Below are 24521 nucleotides of genomic sequence, written 5' to 3'. Positions count from 1 at the left end.
TCATGGGGTTCATACGTAACTTGTATTTCCTGCATCTTTCAAAGACTTGCTCAAGTACTTGGAAATGTCCTATTTTGGTTTTTGACTTGACCACAATATCGTCTACATAATCTTCCATCTCCTCATGCATCATGTCATGGAAAATGGCTGCATGGTCCGTTGATACGTAGCCCCCGCATTTTTGAGGCCAAAGGGCATTACAGTGTAGTAAAAGTTCCCAATCGGAGTTTTGAATGCCGTCTTCTCTGCATCTTTGGCTGCCATGTGGATTTGGTTGTATCCACTGTACCCATCCATAAACGAGAACATTGAGTTTCCTGCAGCTGAATCTACAAGTAGGTCGATATTGGGCAAGGGGAACTCATCTTTAGGACATGCCTTGTTCAGGTTGCGAAAGTCTACACAGCAGCGGATTTGACCATTTTTCTTCTTCACAGGTACAATGTTGGAAAGCCATTTTGGGTGTTGGATGGGTTTGATAAAACCAGCTGTTAGTAATTTCTTGACCTCTTGGACTATTTGAGCTTCTACCTCAATGTGGAAGACCCTAGCTGGTTGGACTACTGGCCTCATCCCCGGGTCCACATTAAGAGAATGGACTACCAACTCCGGGTCTAGACCAGGCATCTCATCATAGGTCCATGCAAACACATCTCTGTATTTTTGAAGTAAAGTTACCAGTTGTTCTCTTTCTTGAGCCACCAATTGACTGCTAATGAAAACAGGTTTTCGGGATCCCGGTTCTGTTCCCAAGTCTACTTCCTTTAGTTCTTCCTCAGGCTGAATCTGGGCCTCCTTAACTGGTTCTTCTGGGATTTCTTCTTGGGCCATCATGCAGCTTGGTGGTCCGGGACCTTCCTGCACAATGCATTCGGGTCCCGCGCACCTTCACAAACGATAAATTAGCCTTCCCCCAGGTTCCCGCACCACCACACATTCTCGGGATCCTGAAGAGCTGGGCTCCCTCTTTCGTCTTTTTCTTTCTAAAAGGTTTCTCAGGTCACGGGTGCCCCTTCCTCCTTCTTCTTCTTCTAGGATAGGTGCACCCGGGGTCCCCGGGGTGGGGTTCTCATCATCTGGCTCCAACTCATTATAAAACATCGTTTCTGCAAAGTTCACTTCTCCCTGGCTGAAAGGATTATGATTGGCAGGGATCCTTATGGGCCTCCCATTCAATCTCCCTTTAATGCATTGATGGAATGTGGATGGAATAAGGCGATGTTTATGAAGCCACGGGCGTCCCAGCAACACGTGATAAGAAACTTCTGCATTGATCACATGAAACCTTGTCAAAGCTACTATTGGCCCTACCCTTAAGGCTAGCTGTACGTATCCTTCTGTTGATTCCACCGATCCTCCAAATCCTGTTATTTCCATGGGGGCACCAAGGATCCTTCTGTCAACTAAGCCAACAGCTTCCAGGGTACTTAAGGCAATGAGGTTGAGTGATGCCCCCGTATCCACCAGTGCTCTTCTGACTTGAACACCGTTTATGGTGGCCATGAGATAAAGGGGTCTACGGTGGTCTGGGTGCTCAATCTCCATGTCTTCATCAGTGAAGGTTATTGCATTGGTTGTTTCTAGGAAAGCTCGACTAGCATGTGACTCAGCTGTAAAGCATTCCATCCCTGAATCTGCTGCTATGCTCATGAGAGACTCTGTGGCCACCCTTCTTGCTTCTGGTCCGAATTCTAACTGATTGAATAGTGACCTGAACTTAGGATTCTTCTGGAGGGTTTTGACTGTGCTCGGGTGGAAGGATCCTTCAGATTCTCCTGCTTCTGCCGGGTTCCCAAGTATTACTACTGCTACCACCCCTTTTCCTTTGTGGTTAGGCAAGGGGTTCCTCTGCACTTCTGGCTCCTTCTGAGTGAGTTCCAAGGTTCCTTCTCTCAACTTTTTGTGGAAGAGCCTGCGAAGGGTCCAGCAGTCCTTAGTGGAGTGCTTCACATAATTATGGATTCTGCAAAATAAAGGATTCTTCCTTTCTTCTTCGGTTGGTGGCCTAGACACAGTGAATGGCCTGACAACCCCATCTCCAATCCATTTGTCTAGGACATGGCTTAACTCCTCAGCTGTGCATGGGATCACTGGTGGTTCCTCAAACACCTTCCCATCTGGTCTCTTCCTTTTCTCTCCTGCTGATGCTGTCATAGCTTGGGACGCGGGCAGCCTTTTTGTTCTCATGGTTTGCGCCGTCCTTCTGGTTCTTTGTAGCAGGTCAGCAAATTGTGTGATACATAAATTTTCAAGGTTGAGTCTGTAATCAAAAAGCATGTTGGCTATACAGGTTTCCACGAGCTCCTTTTCTTCATAGTCTCCATAACAGTCTAGGGACACATCTTCGAATCTTTTAATAAATTGAACAGGATCTTCTCCAGGTCTCTGCCTCACCATTTGCAGGTTCTGGAAAGTGATTTTGTCTTCACCAGGGTAATATTTGGCGCAGAATTTTTCCATCATCTCATCCCAGGTCTTGATGGACCCGGGTCTCAGCGTGGTGTACCAAGTGTATGCCCTATCCACTAAGGATTTGGCAAATTTCCTTAGACATAATTCTTTGTCTCCTGCATAGGGGCCCATAGTGTGGACAAACCTGCTCACATGTTCCACGGCACTTCCATTCCTCCTATCGAAAGGATGGAACTTTGGGGGTTCGTATCCCTTAGGATATGGTTTGCCAAGAAGTTCTGGAGGGAACGGGGGATCCCGAGAGAATTGCTTGGGGATCCCTGAGAGTTTTTCCCTTTCTTGCTCCAAGAGGGCATTGACGTCTGCCAGTGTCAAGTACTGAGGGTTGGCTCTTCCTCCCACTACTGACCCTCCTTCCGGCTGTGTCCCATCTTGGTGGCCAGTAGGGGGAAAATTGTCTCTGATTTCCTGTGTCCTGCCTTCTTTGAGAAGACGAACTTCTTGCTCCAGATCCTTTAACATTGTTGTCATCCTGGCCATTAGGTCTGGTTCCTGTCTTGCGTGTCTTTGTTCCGACACAACCTCCTGTTCCACCAAGGGTATCCCACCTCCTTGCCTGGAGACTTCCTCGTTTTCTCCTACAGGCTCAGAGGCCGTAGGTGGCACATTAGTTCCTTTGCTGTTTCTTTGTCTTGGAGGCATTCTCTGTGAAGGGATTGTTTCTTCCTTCTTCTTTGCCCAGTCCCCAGTGGAGTCGCCAAAATGTGAGAGTGTCTTTTTCGGGATACTCAGGCCCAAGGATCCCGAGCCTGAATGAAAAGGAAAGGATTTGGTGGATCGGGCCTTGACTCACCGCAGCTAACAAGCTGTTTAAGAATCAAGTGAATGCAGAGAATACTCCTGACAACATACAGAAAAAATTACAAACAAGGATATCGAAGAGTGCCAAAAATTAACAACGTAAGTTCAGGAAGAAAAAACAGGATTAGCAAGACGATAAAAAGAGTGCTGTGGGGATCCTGGGAATTATGAAACAGTATTTCATTAAGACATTATCTGTTTGATTACAGAAAGCTCACTAGGACGTGATACAAGGTCCAATCAAGCTCAAAAATTGCAGCCTTGAATGGCTATTTCAGCCTTCAAAACTTGCGAAGTTTGATTCTCGTTGAATCCGAGTATGTGCCATAGTGGCCTTTACAGGATATCGGGAAGCAGTATTTGTTTTCCCTTAGTATTTTCTTTCTGCACAGATTTTCTGATAGTTTTTCCTAGAGAATCTCTTCTTTCTTGTGTTTCTTTCTTTTTTTCTTGCTGTCTTCTTCACAACCCATCCCCTCCTTTTATAGTGGAGTTTTCTGGGTATCCCGGGGAACCGTTGGTTCCCCTGTTTTGTTCTTTTGCAAACAGAGCATGCTCTGTCTCCATCGCCTCGGTAAGCCCCTTTTCCGTTTTCTCTCATTCTTTCCTTCTCTTGGTTCTGATTCCTTCGAAAGCTTTTGGTTGGCCATCCTCTTTGGGACGTGCTGAGGTATGCCCTTCTCGGCATCCCCATTTCTGGCGTCTTCCTCTTTTCCCTTTCTTTCCTTTTTGGGCGGAATCCTGTTCTGCCATTTTTGAAAGTCATTTGTTACCATTCTTCTTCCCTGTCTTGGTTCCCCGAGGTCCTTTTCTGTCTGTGCCATTGAGAGGTCGCTCGCGTCTTTTATTTCTTGTTTTTCTTCTTCTGTCTTCTTTCTATCGATTTGTCCCAATCTTCCTTTTTATTTGTGCTTGAAGGGATCTACGCTTATTGAGGATCCTTGCTTCTTTACACTCTGCCGTGGTTTCTTTTTTGGACGCTTCTTTCTTTTCTAGGCTCCAGGATCCTCTGGGCCTTCCTTTTATTCCCCCATGAGTCATCCGTATCTATTGCTTTGGGCTTAGCCTGAATTTTTTCTTTTGGGCTTGACTTGTTCTTCTGTTTTGGGCTTATTTTATTATGGCCCTTTCTTTTTCAGACCTCAACAAATGGTATCTTGCATAATTGCTATATATGCTCATATTTGAATGGTATCATTAATGTTTTCTCCTATTTATAAACATTTCATGCATTTATGAAAATATCCCACCTAACTATAATGAAATGAATATTTGAAATAAATTTTCTAACTACCACAATTGGAAAAAAAAAATTTGTGTATGACAAAAACAAAAAGATATTCACAAGTAAGTTCTGATTTATCCGTTTTTATCAACATAAATTAATTTGATTTGGATATATTTTTCCAATAATTTAATTTCCACCTAGTTTTTAATAGATGAAGATGAAGCTCACACAGTCACTGCTTTCAAAGCGTAATTATTGTGATCTCTTGGCATTGAGCCTTAAGTCAAAAGTCATTGGTTGCATATGTGACTTACCAATACAAAAATTACTTTTATTTTTATTTTATTTTTTGGTTTTTTTCTCCTAGTTTCTTTTCTCATTTTCAATTTTGTAAAATCATTTGCATCATAACTATAGGTGCTATGGTTAATAATCAGTTCCGGCTGGCTGCTTCAGTGTAGACATCTGTGAAGATAAATTTTCAGCACATTTCTGGTGCTGTTATGATATACTAAAGGTATGCTTGTGCCCATATTTTATTTTATTTTTAATTCTTCCTTGAATTCTGATAGCTTTTGGACATGTAATTTGGGTAATACCTACGTAGATGGAGTGGATCTTTGGTAGTGATGTATCTAAAATTAAAGACGTTCATTCTTTCACCTTTTCTGATTCTTTTGAGTACAAATATATACATAATAATAATCGTGGCTGGATTTAATCATCGAAATTCTGAAATATGCAAGGAAGCGTTTGAATAAATGATTTTATAAATTTAGAGGTTTTTTTGCAGCACAAAATCATGGAGTCATGCAAATAGTCTATCTCAGCAGATGTTGATGCTGCTGAAATTTATAAGAACACTAATTGGCCAGCCATACATTAAAAATCATTAATTTTTGGTTTGTTAATATGACCTTCTGGTTTAGCCAGGAAATTTAAAAATTCTTGCAGCAGTGTTTTTTTGGCAGAGTAACGAGAAAATGCTTTGAGATGATTCACAGTGGCATATGCATATAAGTTTCTAACATAGGCAAAACAAGTTACAGGAATAGAATATCATAACTCTTTTCTTATTAGTGCACTATGTTCATATAATAATAACACTAGTAAACCAACCGTATTCTCCAGAGTGATATACATGACTCTGGGGGTTCTGTTGGTGTTAAAATGAAAGTTTAGAGTGTAGTGTAGTGGTAAATAGAGTTTAATGGTAGAAGGGGGGGACCTGTGAAGATGTCATTGTTTATTATTATTATTTTCCCCTCCTTATGCTACATGACAATCCTTTTGCCTCTTAATTTTACATACTTTTTATCCCAATCAACAAAAGATCCTTTGGTGTTTAAAAACACTTCTACAATTAAAATTCTATTACCAACAGTTTCTACAATTTAAAAAAGTTTCATTATGTATTTTAAATTATTTGAATAATACTATAATTTTTGTTTTAAAAATAAAAGTTAGAAACCTTTAACCAAGTTGTTTTGGGAAAATGGTTTTAGTACGGTGAGGAATGGGGTGATGAACAATGTTTTAGTTTAATGAAAATAGCTTTATTGGTGTATGTTATTATTATTATTATATATATTTTTTTTACAGATCAAATGATTTGAGGTGAAATATGGGTGGATCCTGAGAACCGTGTCTGTTCTTTGAGGCAGCTTTTAAGTTTTAATACATGTTTGCTCCTTCAGATTTTTATTGATAGGAAAAGTGTTATTGAGTGGGATGATTTCGATTAGTTGGACTTTGGAGTGCTTTTGTCAAAGGTTTTTGACAATTTGATCGACTTTTGGGGCTGAAAGTGTGGAACTTTGTTGGATTGGTTAAACATGAAGTAATTTTGGTAATTAGATTGCTAATTAGATTCTCATCTTTTGTTTAAAGCCGCGTTTGGCTCTTCCATTTTATGAGTTTCGGCTCTTATGGCATTGTCATATACTTGAGTTTGACGGTGTAAGCTTTATTAGTTAAAAAAGTATATATTCATGAATAATGTGAGGGACACAAATTTTTATTTTTTATTTTTTATTTTTATATCTTCATTAAAATTTGTGATTCACATAGGTCAATTATTACATACACAGTTTTTCTCATCCACTAACTATAAAATACCACGTCAATAATTATATAAAAAAAACTATAAGAGCATTTTGAGCATTAGCATTGGAGAATGCTAATGCTATATCTAAGGAAAATTTAGCATTTGTAGACTTAAAATCATCTGCATCAGAAAATTCTAAAAGCAACTATTGTAAATTTTTTCCAATACTTGCTACAGTGCAATTCTATCTTTAGAATTGCACTGTAGCAGTATTCTAAAAAAAATTAATATTTTATCTCTACTCTCTCTCCTCTGTCTCTCATCTTTCTCATTTTTTCCTGATCTCTTCTCTCTCTTCCGTCTCTGCTTCTCTATGCTCTCTCGGCTCTACTCTCCATTTGCTCTCTCATCTCTCTCATTTTTTTGAATGGGTTTGCTCTACTCTCCATCTGCTTCTCTATGCTCTCCGGTGATGATTTTTTTTTAATGGGTTTGCTCCGGAGGCTCCGGTATCTCTACTCTCTCTCCTCTGTCTCTCATCTCTCTCATTTTTTCTGTTCTCTTCTCTCTCTTCTGTTTCTGCTTCTCCATTTGCTCTCCATCTGCTCTCTCATTTTTTTGAATGGGTTTGCTCCGGTGGCTCCGGTGATATTTTTTTTGAATGGGTTTGCTCCAGTGGCTCCGGTGATGATGTTTTTTGAATGGGTTTGCTCCGGTGATGATTTTTTTTGAATGGGTTTGATCCGGTGGCTCCAGTGATGATTTTTTTTGAATGGGTTTGAATGGGTTTGCTCTGGAGATTATTTTTTTTGAATGGGTTTGCTCCGGTGATGATTTTTTTTTGAATGGGTTTGAATGGGCTTGCTCCGGTGATGATTTTTTTGATCGGTGGCCTGGGTTTTAAATCGGCGGCGTGGGTTTCAGATCGGTGGCTTGGGTTTGCTGATCGGTGGACTGGTTTGATGGTTTGTGAGTGTGGCTCTGTTGATGGTTTGTGTTTGTGTGTGGCTCTTTGTTGCTGGTTTGATGTTTGTGTGTGGCACTTTGTTGCTGGTTTGATGTTTGTGTTTGTGTTTGTGTGTGTGGGTGTGGTGATGGGTTTGGGTAGGATGATCGGTGTATCATAGGTGTGTGCGTGTTGTGTGTCGAACCGGTGCTAGAGGTTGAGAGAGAGGAATAAAAATTGCTGTTGGAAAGCCTAGGAAAGCCCAGGAAAACGGTTGGAAACAAAATAATAAAGAAAGGTAAAAAAATAATATTTTAATAAAAATAGAGTTTTGGGATGTGGAGGTATTGTAAAATGGTATGGTATATTGATGAAGTGGTGTTTTAGAATGGTAAAATAGAATAGCATTGGAATTTTCCAATGCTAATGCTCTTAGATGGGTAAATGTTATAAATGCTAAAATTTAGCATGCCAAATGCTATAAACACTAAAAAACATCCTCCATCAATGCTGTTAAATGTTATTTATTTTGCACTTCGGCTACAGTGGACTGCTATCTCTAGCAGCCCACTGTAGCAAGATTGTAAAAAAAAAAAGTATTTGTTTAATAAAACCCCGCTTCCCTTTTTCGCGCCCATCTCCTCTGGTTTTCCCTCATTCTTTTCGCGCCTATCTCCTCTGGATTTCCCTCATTTTTTTTTTTCCTGGTTCTCTCTTTCTCCCACGCCTATGCCTCTGCCTCCTCTCTTCTTTTTTTTTTTTTTTTTTATTCGTTCTCCCTCAACCCAAGCCGCTCAACCCACGCCGCCAATTCATCTCCGCTTCACTACTCCCTCTGACCGAACCATCATCACAAACACAGCCTCTGCTCTTCTTCCTCTGAGTGAACCCATACCGAACCCACTCTTCTCTCCTTGGCCAAACCCAAAAGCCCAGTCTTGAAAGTCATATTCTCATCTCAAAACCGAAGATTCATGGGAGGGGATTAGGCTTCCATTTGGGTCAGACTGAAGCTCCATGGGTTAGGCTTCCATTTAGGTTTTGTTTTGGGTTAGGGATTTTGTGGATCTTGTATTGCTGCTCAGTTCTTCCCGATCTGATCTTAGAGCTAAAAGCTTTACCCAAATTTCTTACTCCAAAACCACCGCTGACCAGCGCACGGCGACATTTTGAGCTTTGGCGGACAAGTCCTCGGCTCATCTCTAATTCTCTCTTGTCAGGTACACCTTATTTTTTTTTTGAATTCTAATTCTGTTCCTATAATTTTATCTAATTCAATTCTTTTTTTGCAGTATAACCAAAAACACTAGAGCGTTACTAGCAATCTTGCTTCACTCCTCAGGATAACAGCATTGAACGTGAAGCACAGGTTTGTGTTTGTTGAAATTCCTCCTTAAAATTCTAGTATCATCTTTAGAGTTTTATATGTTGAATAGATTTTAGACAGATTTGCATTTTTCTCTACACACATGAAATCAAACTTTGCTCACATATGAACATTATACTAGTATGAAATTTCATACATCATGTTTGAATTCAGTGGCATATATGCTTATACACATGATTAATAGTTCAATTGATGTGATTTTTGCTGGACTTTAAGATAATGTGATACTACCTCCTCCCATCTATATTGGATATTGTTTCTGTTGGTTTTAATTTAACTGCTGTTTTTTCCTCTGCATTGGTTTTTCTGCACTGGTTTTAATTTAACAGCTGTTTTTTCCTCTGCACTGGTTTTTCTGCATTGGGTAGCTGCTGGATTTCTGCACTGGATAGCTGCTGCCTGCAGAGTGTGGGCTGCTGTTTTCTTATTCTGCACTGGTTTAATTTAACTGCTGTTTTTTCCTCTGCACTGGTTTTTCTGTACTGGGTAGCTGCTGGATTTCTGTACTGGATAGCTGCTGCCAGCAGTGGAGCATCAACAGCTAATGCAGCAACTCAAGAAGCTGTGGTGGAAGATGCTGTCAAAGCTAAATGGTTTGGTTGCTGCAGAATTTTGTTTATGTGTAATAGTAAAAGAGTAGCTCAAGTCTGTAATTTTAGTTGCACACCAAGTTGGCAGGAAAAAATTATGGTTGCTGACATCTCAAACTTGATGCAAAATTTCAACAATATAAATGAAAATGGATATGTTCCATTTAATAAGTGATCATCCTATTATTGTTTCCTTGATAAATGATGTTAGTGTTTTATGGGATTCTTATCAATTATTGAATGCTAAGAGAATAAATTCTAAAAAAAAAAAAAAAAAAAAAAAAAAAAAGCTAAGAACAATTCTCTCCAATACTACGCAGTAATGTTGCAGGGTACTTGTGGAAGTTAGTTGTGGTAATTATTTGAAAACATAAAGAAAGAATAAAAAAAGAATATTTAAATGAAGTGGTAAAATAATAGAATCTTTGATGTTGAGTGTTTTGTAAAGTGGGATGTTAAAATGAATAAAGTAACTTTTTAAGATGTTAAATGCTATATTTTATAGCATTCTTGATGAGAATGCTCTAACAAGTCTTATTATTATTATTATTATTTGAGTCATTGTATATATATATTTCATGACAACATGATATCAGATTTGTAATCATTCAAAGGTATAGGCCGGTACCTGTAGGGTCCACATTGACTTGGTCACTTATTTGCATCCACGTCACTCAGGAAAATATATATATATATATATATATATATATCTCTCTCTCTCTCTCTCTCTCTCTCTCATTGACAAGGGTGGGTCCATGGCAAGAACATGATAAGATTAAGAGTAGACACCACCAAATGGCCCAAACAACCTCCTGACATTTCCCTGTTCCAGGGGCTAATTGGTAAATCTCAGAAGTCATGTGGGTCGCACTGCATATATTATAATTTTGGTTCTATATGATTGCTCTATTTTTTTTAATAATAATTTTATAGCTAGTTATGATAGAGGCGAGATAATTTAAATCCTAGACGTCTTCGATAAAAATAGTAGGAAATACTTACTATAAGGCTCTTGACATGATCGTGTTATTCAAGGAGTGAACTTTTAGAAGTTGGAAGTAGAGTTTTATAATTATAGCTATTTTTAATTGGGAAAAAAAAAATCTAATTGAAAACGAATTTAAACAAATTAAGGGTATTCAAATGAGGTTATTCAAAATTTAAGTTAAATTTGAACTGAACTTAAAAGCAATTTTTTCCTATTTCAGTTTATTCCTTCAACATGCGGCTGCTCTGCTTATGTTAGATTACTTGGTCAGATTTATATGTATTTTATTTCTGATTTGCTCAAACTGAATTTGGATTCAGCTAAGTTAGTTCTTCTTTTGTTTTTATTAAATTTTATTTTTTATAATTAATAGTCGAGAAATGTGGGATTTGAACCCTAAATATCTCTAATAAAAATATCAAAATGTGTCAGTTGAATTACTTGACAATTAGAAACAAAACACATGTTTTAGCCTAGATCTCCCAATGTGAATTGAGAGTGTGTTTTTGAAAGGTAACCCAAACAACTGGAGAAGATAGAGGTGACGGATGAAGAAAAGTACCTATACATAATTCATGGGGATAATAATTTGTGGGGGCACAAGCTAGCTAACATCCAACTACTTTTTTTCAAATTGTGGTTGCTTGCTGCTGTAGCGTGAATGACAATTGACAGGTCAAAACCCAGGTTTTCTTAACATGCCCTTCATGGGCCTCCCAAGACCTCTTGCTGTAGTTATAGTACCTCGGAACTATTCTGGATTAAGACAAGTGATTCCACCCACATTGATTTGCTTGTCTTTTACCCACACCCTTTTTAAATAATCATTGCTAGTAGAGAAATTAACGATGAATGTATGAAAATAAGAAAAATAAATAGGCTAGTTAGAAGATGTATATATGTTAGATACAAAGTTCAAATTTTCATTTTCTTCTATGTTATGAGTTATGACAACAAATATTCTACAGTCTTGTTTTATTGTCTAAAAATTTCTGGGTAATTTAACAGTCTTTTTAGGTGAAAGAAACAGAACATATAGTATTGAGGGTCTTTGTTGAAAATCATATATAATTTGAGATTCTGAAGTTCTACTGCATAAGGTACTCTACTGGGACTGGTACTATTGAATTGACATGGCTTTAGTACTCCCCAAACAAAATTCAAACTTTTACCTAGGTTGTAATAAACATTTTCATCATATGTGTCTCAAAATTTATCGCTTTCTCATTGTCTGTAACAAAATAGAAAGAATCTTCCAGCTTTATGGCCAATCAATGTGGCAAAGGAAACACGATATAGCTAGTCTAGCTATATTTTCCTACAAAAAAAAAATATTCATAATTAGATTCAGTACAGAACCTTTTTTAGGAGATTCAGTATTTTAGCTAGTCAATTTTAGATCAAACCAAGGACAAAAATTGAAGGGCCAAGCTGCAAAATTCCGTACATGTTCTATTTCCTTTCAGTAATAATGGTCCTTGGTTCCCTAGCTTTCCATTAGCTATATTTCACCTTGAGCGTAACATGAGATTTTAGTTGTTAAAAATAATACAGTTAATATTTATAAAAAAAGTTTTTAAAAGTTGTACATATAAACAAATAAACCAAAAGAAATAGCTGTTACAAATGCACACTAAGTTCCGGTGTTTACTTGCCAATGTTGTGCACCCAACAGATTGTAAAACAATTCGTAGGTCATTTCTCCAGAATAATTCTAATAATGAAAAACTAATGAATTTCTTACAAAGCATGAAAAGTACCATTGTTTTTCCTTAGTCCAAGGTAACCTTAGAATTAAAACAAAATTGCTTACATCTTAGCTGACATCTTACAAAGTTCAAGATAGGTATTTTCATGGAGTGGTTATGAAGTTGCTCCATGAAATAATTACCCCAAGATTAGGTAAATATCACGATTGAGTTGAGATTAAGTAGCACTCAACAAAATTTTATGCTCTGAGGCGAAGAATATTTGAGAAGGATGGATCCAAAACAACACAGGTCCTCTCAACGAAAGGCCAACAAAATTAAATACAATTTTACAAATTTATTTTAAAAATCAGCCGAGGGGGACCAAAAAGGACCTTCATTAATTCATGGCATGTTCTAGTATATATATATATATATAGGTAGCCCCTAGAGTCTCCATTATTTAGTTAGCTAGCTAGAATATTATTGCTATAACAATTAAGTAAAATCTAACTAGACATATATGCACCCAGGTTTCCACATATGTTTTATAGTCTAGTAATTTTTTATTCTATTAATTATCTTTTATAGATAGCAGATATACACAAATTATATGATAATAAATAAAAAAGAGCAGATATCAATTATTAAGGAGTTATTGACACTAGTGTCATCCAATGTAAGGGGTTGAGTTTGGTTTAATTCTCATTATATATGCCACAGTTACAACTTATTATATAAAACTTTTCATGTTCTTTAATATGAATTATTTCTTAATTTCAGGTACAAACAGTAAACAAGCCGTGTGAAAATTTCATCTAGACTGGGCATCAAAAACTGACATTCGCTAGCAGGTTGAAGCTGAACCATAATTTACGCTTATTTCCAGAACAAAGAGAAATATTTTGCAACTTCATGTCACTAAATGTATGCTGATGGAATGTTTTTTATTTTGTTTGGGAGGTCTGAATTTTCTTTGGATATTTAGTTGTCTTTTGTTGTTAAAGTACATGATTTTCTGTCAGGGATGGACCTAGTAGGGGGCTCGGGCCCTCCCCCAGCCCAAATTTTTTTTTTTTTTCGTAGGTATATTTTATGTTTTTAATAATTGGGCCCCTCCCTTCCAAAACCTTGGCCCCTGTTAGCCAGCCCCGCCCAGACAACCTATAGGACCCTTTTCAAATTTTTGAAGCAAGGGAGATTTAGGTCTAGGCCTAGAGTTGGTCATGCATATGCATAGTAGTATTATTTTTAGGGCAAAACCTAAGTACAATCTCTTGTGCAATGCATTAGATTCCCAATTAAACACATTTTTGCATTGACAAATAAAGAAGAAAATAATGTTAATTTTTTCTAAAGATAATTAAGTTCAATGTAACTATGTCTTCATAATTTATCTTATTCATGCTATCAGAGTGTCCAAACCCATAGATGTATCACAGTGGATTTAGTTAAATTACTTGATTAGTTGGTATTATAAAGTGCCTATAATGCCATGATTTTTTAGTAGATTTCTATGTCACAACGACCTCGATGATAGTTGTCATGTAAGCTAATGTGTAGATTTTGAATATGTTTCAGTTGTTGCCATGTGGTTATAATGGTTGTTGTGTTCTCCATTATTTTACTTTCCTTTTCAAAACTTGCCAACTTTTTGTCATTTATTGGGTGTCATTGCATTATTTACTTCTGCGATGACACCCAATAAAACAGAAAGCAAACAAAATGAGTCCTTTATTTAGGCATTGTTGATGTATTACGTTCATATAGGTCATTTCGAAGCACATGTTTGGTATGAAACCAACATCACAATCTTGCATCCACACTGGTTACTCGTCACATTTTCAAACAACATCATTACGAATGAAATTGTCAACCAAAATGTTTTGACCTCACTTTTGACCAATGACCCACGTAATTGAGCATCATGGTATTACAGACTTAATAATTATGAAGTATTTAATAATTATTACAATTACATGAATTCAGTATTTGTTTTCATATTTTGAAAACACTTATGCTTAACTACTTTTACAACTTATCACATTGAGTTAGTCTAGGACAAGTGTTATATGTTCTAAGAAAATAACTGCATACTTGGGTATGTCTGTTCTTAACAAATGACAAATGAATGTAATTATAATAATTAGTATCGTTGTAGTAACAAATCTTGGTGTAGGTAAAATTCCGTAAATATTGTATCGCAATGGACAAAAGTTGGATGGAGAAGAGGAGAGGTACAAGGGAATATTTTGAAGGTGTAAACCAATTCGTGGAATTTGCCGCTCCATCCACGCGCAATGGGAAGATCTAATGTCCTTGTGTGAAATGTGTGAATTTGCTTATACAACCGCTAAATGTGGCACGTGAGCATTGTTGGGCTTCGGGGATGCTTAAAAATTACAAAGTTTGGAAATTTCATGGTGAATCGGCGACTGCTACACCGGCTACAAAATGTGGGAGCTCTCATGTGCAAGAAACCCAAAATCTATATGGTGATTTTAGTGGGATGTTGCACGATTTGTGCCCCCCGCATGAAATGCCACCCGAACCAATGGAAGAAGGTCCAACTACGCAACATCTGGTTGAAGGTCCGAATGATGACGCCAAGAAGTTTTACAAGATGGTAGATGATGTAGACAAACCTTTATATGAAGGTTGTACAAAATTTAGCATTTTCTCAGCCATTGTTGTGTTGTTCCAGTTGAAGACTCTGTGTGGTTGGACAAATAAGTCATTTACTCTGTTGCTTCAAGTCCTGATGGATATGCTTCCTTCAGATGCTAAGTTGCCAAAGGACCATTATGAGGCTAAGAAGATAGTTCGAGATTTGTGTTTGGGTTATGAGAAGATCCATGTTTGTCCCAATGATTGTATGCTGTTTTGGAAGCAAAATGTTAACCTCGAGGCATGTCCTTGTTGTAAAGCTTCAAGGTGGAAAACAAATGAGGCATCTGTTGCTAGTAAGCATGCTTCATCCAGTAGGGGGAAGAAGAAAGCTGCGAAGATCCTACGATAGTTCCCTTTAAAGCCAAGATTGCAGCGACTATTTCTTTCACCCGATCTGGCTAGTTCTATGAAATGGCATGTTAATGGTCGTACTGATGATGGGGTAATGCGGCATCCTGCTGACTCAGATGCATGGAAAATGTTTGGCAGTAAGCATATACAGTTCTCATCTGACCTTTGTAATGTTAGACTTGGATTAGCTGCGGATGGGTTCAACCCTTCGGAATTATGAGTACTAGTCACAGTACGTGGCCTGTCATGTTGGTCCCCTACAATCTCCCACCTTGGCTGTGCATGAAACGGTCATCTTTGATTCTATCATTAGTTATTCCTGGTCCTACCTTGCCAGGGATTGCTATAGATGTGTACTTAGAACCGTTAGTAGAAGAACTAAGGGAGTTATGGGATGTTGGAGTACAAGCATACAATGCATCTTCAAAAGAAGTATTCCAATTGCGTGCAGCATTGATGTGGACCATAAATGATTTTCCTGCATACGCAGATTTGTCGGGTTGGAGTACCAAAGGTGAGTTGGCGTGTCCTTCTTGTGCCATGAAGACCGAGTCTCAATATTTGAGAAATGGTCGCAAATTCTGTTACATGGGACATCAGCGATGGTTGGATGTTGACCATGATTTCCGCAAAGAAGGTATGTCATTTGATGGATCTAATGATACTCGATTGGCTCCTGAAGCACCAGTCGCATCTGACATTATTGTGGAAACTGAACATTTACTTGGACGTTGTCTGGGTAGGAAATGTCAACTTGCTTACAAAAAAAGGAAGAGAAGGGAGGCAGACCAGAGTTGTTGGAAGAAAAGGAGTATATTTTTCACCTTGCCTTATTGGGAGGATCACAAGTTGCGACACAATCTTGATGTGATGCATATAGAGAAGAATGTGATGGACAATATACAAAGCACACTATTGAACTTGAAGGATAAAACGAAGGATAATTACAAGGCACGCCTTGACTTGGCGGACATGGGGATAAGGAGTGAACTCCACCTACAACGAAAAAGTGATGATCAGTATACCATACCGGCCGCATGTTTTCATATGACTTCATTGGAGATAGATGGTTTCTTGCAAGTTTTGAAGGTCGTAACAGTGCCTGATGGGTACGCTTCCAATATCTCACGCCGTGTGAATATGAAAGAATGCAAGATTTTTAGTTTAAAGAGTCATGATAATCACATATTGATGTAGCAACTTTTTCCCATAGCATTACGTGGGTCTTTGCCATCTCATGTTACTAGGCCTTTGATAAAGTTAGCTTGCTTCTTTAGAGAAATTTGTTCCAAAACCCTTACGGTTTCAGATATTGTGACTAGTGAGGCAGACATTGCAGTGACATTGTGTGAATTGGAAAAGATATTTCCTCCATCCTTCTTTACAGTGATGGTACATTTGGTCATGCACTTAGCTGCTGAAGCTAAGATTGGTGGTCCAGTGCACTACCATTGGATGTATCCCATTGAGAGGTAAGATGTGTGTAATATTATTGATCAACTTCCAGTTTCATGTGCGCGTTCGAATTACCATTGCCAATCATTAATCTTATCATTCCTTTATAGGTATCTCTCACGTCTTAAGTCTTACGTACGAAATAGAGCTGCTCTGGAAGGGTCTATTGCTGAAGGATACATAGTAGAGGAGTGCTTAACATTTTGTTTACGGTATATGGAAGGAGTTGAAACTATATTCAATCGACCCACCAGGATGATTGAGGAGTCAATGGTGGTGGTTTCGATCATGACACTAAACAATAAAGAGTGGACCTAAGCCCATTGCTACGTTTTATTCAATTCCGAAAATATCAACCGCTTTCGTGAGTAAGTATTACGTATACAAAAATGATTGCACGTCAATCCAATGTACGTAAGGTCTATTAACCCTAATACAATTGCCTGCACAGGATGCATAAAAGATTGATAGAGGATGAACTTCGAAAAGGCCACAATCGTAACGTTTCCGATGCCATTATATATAAGCACCACATGGAGAAGTTCTGTACTTGGTTTAGGGGTCACGTACGTATGACATTTTCAACTTATTAAACTTGTAACACTGTCTCAACTATGATTACTTGTACTGATATGAATTATTTTATTTTGGCCAACTGATGTTAGGTGATGTCCCTCACTGGTGCTGATAAGGAAAGGGAGGGAGTTAGTGATACCCTTGTTGCATTGTCCAAATGGTCGTATATTTATGTAAAGCGGTTCAAGCATTATGTCATAAATGGCTTAAAATTTAGGAGTGTAAATGATGAGGCAAACAGGAAAACGCAGAATAGTGGAGTTAGTGTCGCTACTGATGGGGGCAATACTTACTATGGTATTTTAAGTGATATAATCGAGTTGAATTATTCTGACAATATCAAACATGTGTTATTCAAGTGTAAATGGGTTCATGACCAACATAGGGGAGGATATAAGACTGGTGAATTTGGGTTTCCTATGGTGAACTTTACACACTTCATACATGGTGGGGATAAAATGATGGATGAACCATACGTCTTGGCATCTCAAGCTACACAAGTTTTTTATGTGGAAGATAAAAGGCACAAGGATTGGTATGCTGTTGTTAAAACTAAAGCTAGGGACGTGTTTGATGCTGGTGTTGGTCCCCAACGTGAGGAGGATGACACATATAGTTTTTCTGAAAATATTCCCTACAATATAAGTACTAATGAGGTTGTGAGTGACAACCTTCGTTGGGCTCGGGATGATCTAGAGGGAATGACAATTGATGCCTCCATCATTGCTGAAAGAGATCTTCATGGAGTAAACAATGAAGATGAGTTTATTGACGATGAGTCTGACAATGAAGATGACAACGAGGATGAGTAGTGTAATAGTTTATTGGTGTATTATGCGTTTGGATGTTACAGTTGTTAATGAAAACGTATCCATTCATGAATTAGTTGGAATGCCTCTGTGTAGTATTTGTTGAATTTGTTAACTCCTCTTAATATTGTTAATTCCTTTAATTTTTACTTATTATGTATCCAATTCCTTCCCCTCTTCGCAATTGGATTTGAAATTCATTTCTTATGAACTTGGATATATGTTCGTGTGGTGTTAGGGTTTCATTTTGTTGTGGTTGTAGTGTTTGGCAAAGAGAAGCTCTTAAACTTGGATATATGTCTGTATATATTGTTAGATATTAAAATGAGTTATTTTACCCAGTCTGTTTCACTTACATTTTATGCAATTGATTGTTGTCTATAATTAACAGTTTTTTTGTTTTGTAAAGTTGTTGGACACAAGAATGGGTAAGAAACGCCGATTGCCACTTGTAGAAGTTGGCGAAGGACCCTCAAGTTCACGACAGGGGGGGGAGGAGCTGCAAGCCACCCATACTAGTGATGCTGGGTCACAACCCCTAGGTAGTTTACATGTCTTGAAATGTAATGTTTGATATTTATTACTGTTGTAACTAATTTTTCGGTTGTTTGCTGCAGGAATGGAAAGGGACCATCCATTGACGGTTGTGCAAGTTGGCCAAGGTTCGTCATGCTCACGAGACAGCGTGCAGGAGGAGTTAAAGGCCGCCTATGCTGTTGAGCACGCAAGATGGGAGGAAGGAGATGATAATGATGATGAGACACAGCCGCCTTCTGCAGGTAGTTATTCGTACAGTGTAGATTATTCGTACAAAAATGAAAATGGGCACCTCCTTTATAATAACAGCAATAATACTAGAAGTTCAAACCATAAGCATAAAATACTACAAAATATCTTATTATTACTAGACTGTCACTTTAACCTCCGGTATCTTAGCACTTTGATGTAATGAAGTTTTTAATGCACTAATACATAGTGTAAGTAATGAAGTTAACTAGAAGGAGTGTAATTGCACTAAATAAATCATAACAAAACTCCATATTTTAATAAAACTTAAGAGACCATTTAGAGGAAGATGAAATCAAATCATTCAGTATATGCAGGTCCAAAAACATATGCATGCATCTTCATGAATTTATCTATGTATACATGTATGTAAGTATGTATATATGATTTTGAAATTAGGACGTAAATTATATGGCAATAGCATCTTTAGGTGGCTGAAACCAACAAAATAAAATGGCTTCCAGAGAACATCTAGAATAGATGAAATTTGAACAGCTCGTCCAGCTTACTGACACAATCATATTAAATAATAATAAAAATGATCCATATTCTGAGGTGCTTAGTATCCTCTTAGTCTAATCAACATGGAAAAACATAGAGATGTGAGATAGCTAGAGTATTTTGAGGTGATTAGAACCCCTTTAGTCTAATCAACAAGGGAAAACAGAATGATACACGTACGATATAAAGATATGGGATGGCTTTCAAGAGACAAATCTAAAGAATCAGCGTGACATTTTCAAGGACCTAGTTTAACAATTAACTTGATACAAGATTAGCCAAAGACATAAATTTTACACTGAAAAACTTACATTGATTAGCAAGGAGACCACCTCACTGGGAAAAATATCAGATAAGTAGTAGTTCTTTTGAAGAGAGAGAAAAGGAGGAAAAACAAGGTAATTGGCCGGTTGGATTCAAAATTTTGTATCATGTAAGACACCCTTGATAATTTTTTATAAGATATAACACAACCAGACGGTTTAAAACATCAACTTCGTTCAATTCTCAACACTAATTTTATAAACATGACTGCCCCAACAAACACATACTGACAAGCAGAAGCATCTACTTAGACAAACAAGAAAGATACTATTTTTTTTTTTTTAATAATTAAGAAAAGGGAACAAATCGTTCACAAGGCTAATTCAGTTTCTTAGCAGAAGAATCATCTCTCTGCAGGAGAACAAAAGCTTTTTACAAGATGAAGAAAAGAACAATTAAGTATTACAAACATAAATTTCCAAGAATACTTTCAGCCAGGGAAAGAGAGAGAGAGAGAAATTTTTTTTTTTAAGGTGCAAAATCAGTTAGTTGTTGATAAAGAAAATTAATTTTAACAGGATAAAGACAATAAATTCTTCAAGTAAACGACATCTGACATTTCAGAGAGCAAAGAGATCCATAAAAACAAGGAATTCAGTAAGAATCTTACCTTAAAACTAACATATGACTTCCAATCTCCATAACAGAAACAACCCACCTTTCAAAAAAATTTTGTTTTTTTTTTTTAATAAATTTCTCCAAAAGATTATATCTTTGATCATTAAATAACATAACTATCATAACCCAAAATTCCATACACAAACATAATTAAGATAAGATCGTACATATGTGTGTACCTTAGCTAAACCTTCCAACCTCCAAAGACCCTTCAAAAAGCTGTTTTAAACCAAAAGGAAGAACAAACCAGAGAAGGGTTTCAGTTTCTCTCTCTCTCTCTCTCTCTCTCTCTCTCTCTCTCTCTCTCTCTCTCGGAATTCCAATACCACATGTTTCTTTTCCTCATAGCTTTTTAACAGAGTTTTTATTTTGTTTTGTTTCTGTGTCTTTCTTTTAGCTGTGTATGTGTGTGTGTGTGTTTTTTTTCTCTCTCTATAACTTTGAATCAAGTTCTCTTGCTTGTATGAATTTACTTTTCTTTCCTTTGCTACCTTTCACCTTTTGTAGGATTTATATATATTTTTTCTTTTGGTTTCATAATCATAATCATGTTTCTTTTCCTCATAGCTTTTTAACAGAGTTTTTATTTTGTTTGGTTTCTGTGTCTTTCTTTTAGCTGTGTATGTGTGTGTGTGTTTTTTTCTCTCTCTATAACTTTGAATCAAGTTCTCTTGCTTGTATGAATTTACTTTTCTTTCCTTTGCTACCTTTCACCTTTTGTAGGATTTATATATATTTTTTCTTTTGGTTTCATAATCATAATGATGAGAAGGAAAGAGAGAGAGAATGGTGGCCACTTTCTCACTCAACGTGGCCAACTTCAACTAACTTTACTTCAACTTCAACAAACCTTTTGGTTTGTTGTGCATATAGATGAACTTATTCTTTTTATTGTGTAGAGAAAGAGTTATATCATAAATTAGATAATGCTTTAAAAAATTGTGCATTTTTTTTAAAGGTGTAAATAACCACATTCAAGGGAAGGATGGTTTAGTTAATAAGTTCAGCCCAAAGCTAACATATAAACTTGGGCTATGTTAGAGCAAAACAACAAAAGAAAAGATAGATAAAACAAATTTAATAAATTCCCATAACAATGGAATGGCAAGGACCTTTTGTTGTATAGTAGATTTCCTTTTTCCCCTTCTTTTCTTCCATCTCATTTGACATTTCAAGAAATGCACATCAATTATTTTGCTGGTTATATAATGCAGTAAAGATTTATAAATAAATAAAATTCAAAAGACAAGTATAACCACCTCATTTCACTTGTATGTCAATAATAATAAGTACAGATGGAACCATTGATAGAACAAGAGCTCCCAAATTTTTTTCTTTTATTCTTTTGACTTTTGAGTAATATACATAGTTTATAACATTTTAAAGCTTGGGTCTCCAAAATTACCCTTAGCCCCCTTAAAAATTCAGTTGGTCCAAAAATAAAATGGCCAACTAGTCCATATATATTATACGTAACCCACTCCGAAAATAAATAAATAAATAAATAAAATAAAAGAAGAAGAAGAAGAAGAAGGAAATGTTAGTTGATTACATCATTTGATTTTTTAATTAGAAGAATATTAGATATATATAATGTGATACTACATAGTACATATTACTTTGATTTGATTTGTAGATTATGGGAAAGTCAAGTCCAATATTAATATTTTCAAAAGAAAAAAAATACAAAAACCTTAAAAGAAAATGTTGGTGATCAAGCATTGCCAACCTTTAATGTTGATAACACAGTTTTGGAAAATCCTTGTACAAATTTTAAAAAGTTGAAATCAATTAAATTTAATATTACTTCATTGGTGTGTAACCCTATATTGCATCCACAAATATGGGATTATCAATCATAGATTATTTTTATGATTTAAAACAACATTGAGTTCTATTTTAATGGGTGACTGATTTGAAACAAGAAACGATTATTTTGTCTTTTTTTTGTTCATATGTTGTTAACATTGAATATATGCTAGTTTTATTTTGCATGCATTAATTTAGTTTTGAATCTCAGTATATTTCTCATTCTTGAATGATGAAATTTTTTGGTTCATACTTTGATCCTGCAAAAATGAAATATTTGTTTTGTCTCATTTATAGTGTCTCATGTATGTGATATAAACCCACCTCCCTTTCCTGAAAATCTGCCATACATCCTTTGTCTTTTAACCCTATCAAAAAAAAAAAAAAAAAAAAAAAACTATTGGAATTTAATCTGAAATTTCCCTTCAGTTAGGTGTCCAAGAAACCCTCTTTAATTTTATATATATATATATATATATATATATATATATATATATATATATAAATTGTTTAGGTAGCAATCAAAAGAAAACATGAGTTTTGTTACTTTCAAAATTGGGTCAACAATCTACTCATAGTCAAGAAGACAAAGCATAGCTACTCTTCTCAATTCTGATATTTATTATTTAGTTCATTGAAAGGGAGAATAAGTAATCTGAAAGAAATAAAAATTATTAAAACTACTAATATGATCTTTCAATTATTAGACAAAGCTTAATTTGATCCTTCAACTAATTGTGATAATTTTGCCCAAGTCAATTTTTTGCCTTCAATCCCTTAACTATTAATCTTAATATAGGCAAAACCAATTACAAATTTTACTTGAATCAACACTTAAAGGGTTGATCTTAAAAGATTAAATTAGTAAGCAATTCATCAATGTCTTGGTTCAGTGAAAGAGAATCTGGAAAAAGGTTTTTTGCTCATGAGATTGGTATTGAGTCTAAACTCTAAAGAGGAGAGACTGTAAGGGGGAAAGAAAAGGACGATAAGGAATGCTTGCACGTGGTGGGTGTAAATTTATGAAAGTTATGTCTGAAGTTAAATGGTTAAAGGACCCTTTTTTTTTTTTTTTTGAGAAACGGTTAAAGGACCCAACTATCAAATATATACACAAATCTATGCAAGCGACTAATCGAACCCCAAGCTTCTTTGGCGTGGGGGGGACAGTCACCTACCTTGAGATGATATGGTTGTCGACCATGCTAACCAATGTGAGGGTTCTTTATGGTCGATCAGTTAGCATGGTCTCATTCTCAAAAAAAGTGTCCATTAACACTATGCATATTAGTATTTATTTTTCCCAACAGACAACCATCGTATTTTATGTTATTGAAAAATGTCTCATTTGGTTACAGATTTAGAGTTGTTGCCCGAACACACATCCCATTAGACGACCTAAAGGGACAACTATCTTATGAGTCTTAGGAGAAGGGTTTTCCAGCCAAAACCAACCCTTCCTACACACATACCCCCTTCATATGTTAAATAAGCTAGGTATGCAAGTTTTGACACAACTACTCTTATCATTCTCTCCTTCTCTCCAGTAGTTCATTAATTTCACTATTGTACAATTCCTAACTAACTTTTGGGTCCATTGGTTAAAGTTGAAGTGATCCCTTGTTATTCAATCATTGTCAAATTCATTATGATTCGAGTTATTTTAGAATTACAACCAATTCCACACTCATTTTCACAACTATCTTATATGGCAAAGTATACTACAGTACACTTTTGATGCGATGATCACTTCACAAATATAAGTGCTTGTGAAGTATGAAGATAAGAATCAAAGTTCAAGTCTCCAAAATGGAGCTACACACACACACACACACACACACATATATATATATATATATATATATAATAGTGACACGCATATCTCTTATCTTATCCTAACATTTAAAAAAAAAAAAAACAATTACCTAGACCAAAATCAATTAGTGGCCAATAATAAACAAAAATTATTCTAGAACAGAAGCAATATAGTCAAAATTTATAATGAGTTATTTTGTAATATTTTTCATGTTTATTGACATTTTCTATATTAGTTACTGCATTATAAAAGTGGTATTAGCTGCGAAAGAGCTAAAGGTGATGTCATATCACAATGGCCCATGTCAATTCTTGTCAAAATTATTGTGTGCTTAACAATAACATTTACTTATCCACTCCAATATTAATCCAAGTAGGATTTGTTTTGGCTTTGTGATTATCCAATGACTAGTGAGTAGTGACAATCTCTAACACCCGCATTAGGTTATCTGTACTCTGTATGATAAAATATTAAAAACTCATTTTAATTTCGTTCTATTTTTAAACTGTAAATAGGAGCAAGTAAGTATGTGATTTTGTTTTTTTATTATTATCTTGTAATGAGTTGATTAGCTCCAGTTTCACCATTTATAGCTAAAACATTGTATTCAGAATCTAGTGAGTGAAACTCATGTAAAACATGTTGCTATCTTTTAGGGA

General features: G+C 36.2%; 2 protein-coding genes and 1 long non-coding RNA gene across 3 annotated transcripts; 2 read left to right on the top strand and 1 right to left on the bottom strand.

Annotated features, from left to right (window-relative positions):
• Window positions 1-4712: 4712 nt before the first annotated feature.
• Window positions 4713-9669, top strand: LOC126728775 (uncharacterized). Its single transcript, XM_050434559.1, has 4 exons — window positions 4713-4806; window positions 4939-5018; window positions 8805-8863; window positions 9250-9669. The coding sequence occupies exons 1-4, from the start codon at window positions 4713-4715 to the stop codon at window positions 9644-9646; spliced, it is 630 nt and encodes a 209-aa protein (XP_050290516.1). The 3' UTR covers window positions 9647-9669.
• Window positions 9670-15384: 5715 nt separating this feature from the next.
• On the top strand, window positions 15385-18011 carry LOC126728774 (uncharacterized). Its single transcript, XM_050434558.1, has 5 exons — window positions 15385-16277; window positions 16446-16640; window positions 16734-16835; window positions 17075-17189; window positions 17289-18011. The coding sequence occupies exons 1-5, from the start codon at window positions 15385-15387 to the stop codon at window positions 18009-18011; spliced, it is 2028 nt and encodes a 675-aa protein (XP_050290515.1).
• Window positions 18012-19833: 1822 nt separating this feature from the next.
• On the bottom strand, window positions 19834-20789 carry LOC126727268 (uncharacterized). Its single transcript, XR_007656197.1, has 2 exons — window positions 20417-20789; window positions 19834-20277 (listed from the first exon to the last, which is right to left on the bottom strand). It is a non-coding gene; the product is annotated as an uncharacterized LOC126727268 (long non-coding RNA).
• Window positions 20790-24521: the final 3732 nt, after the last annotated feature.

This window comes from Quercus robur, chromosome 5, assembly GCF_932294415.1.
Source record: "Quercus robur chromosome 5, dhQueRobu3.1, whole genome shotgun sequence".
Lineage (NCBI taxonomy): Eukaryota > Viridiplantae > Streptophyta > Magnoliopsida > Fagales > Fagaceae > Quercus > Quercus robur.
Note: the sequence above shows the minus strand (reverse complement) of the source record. Positions and strands in the feature narration are given on the sequence as shown.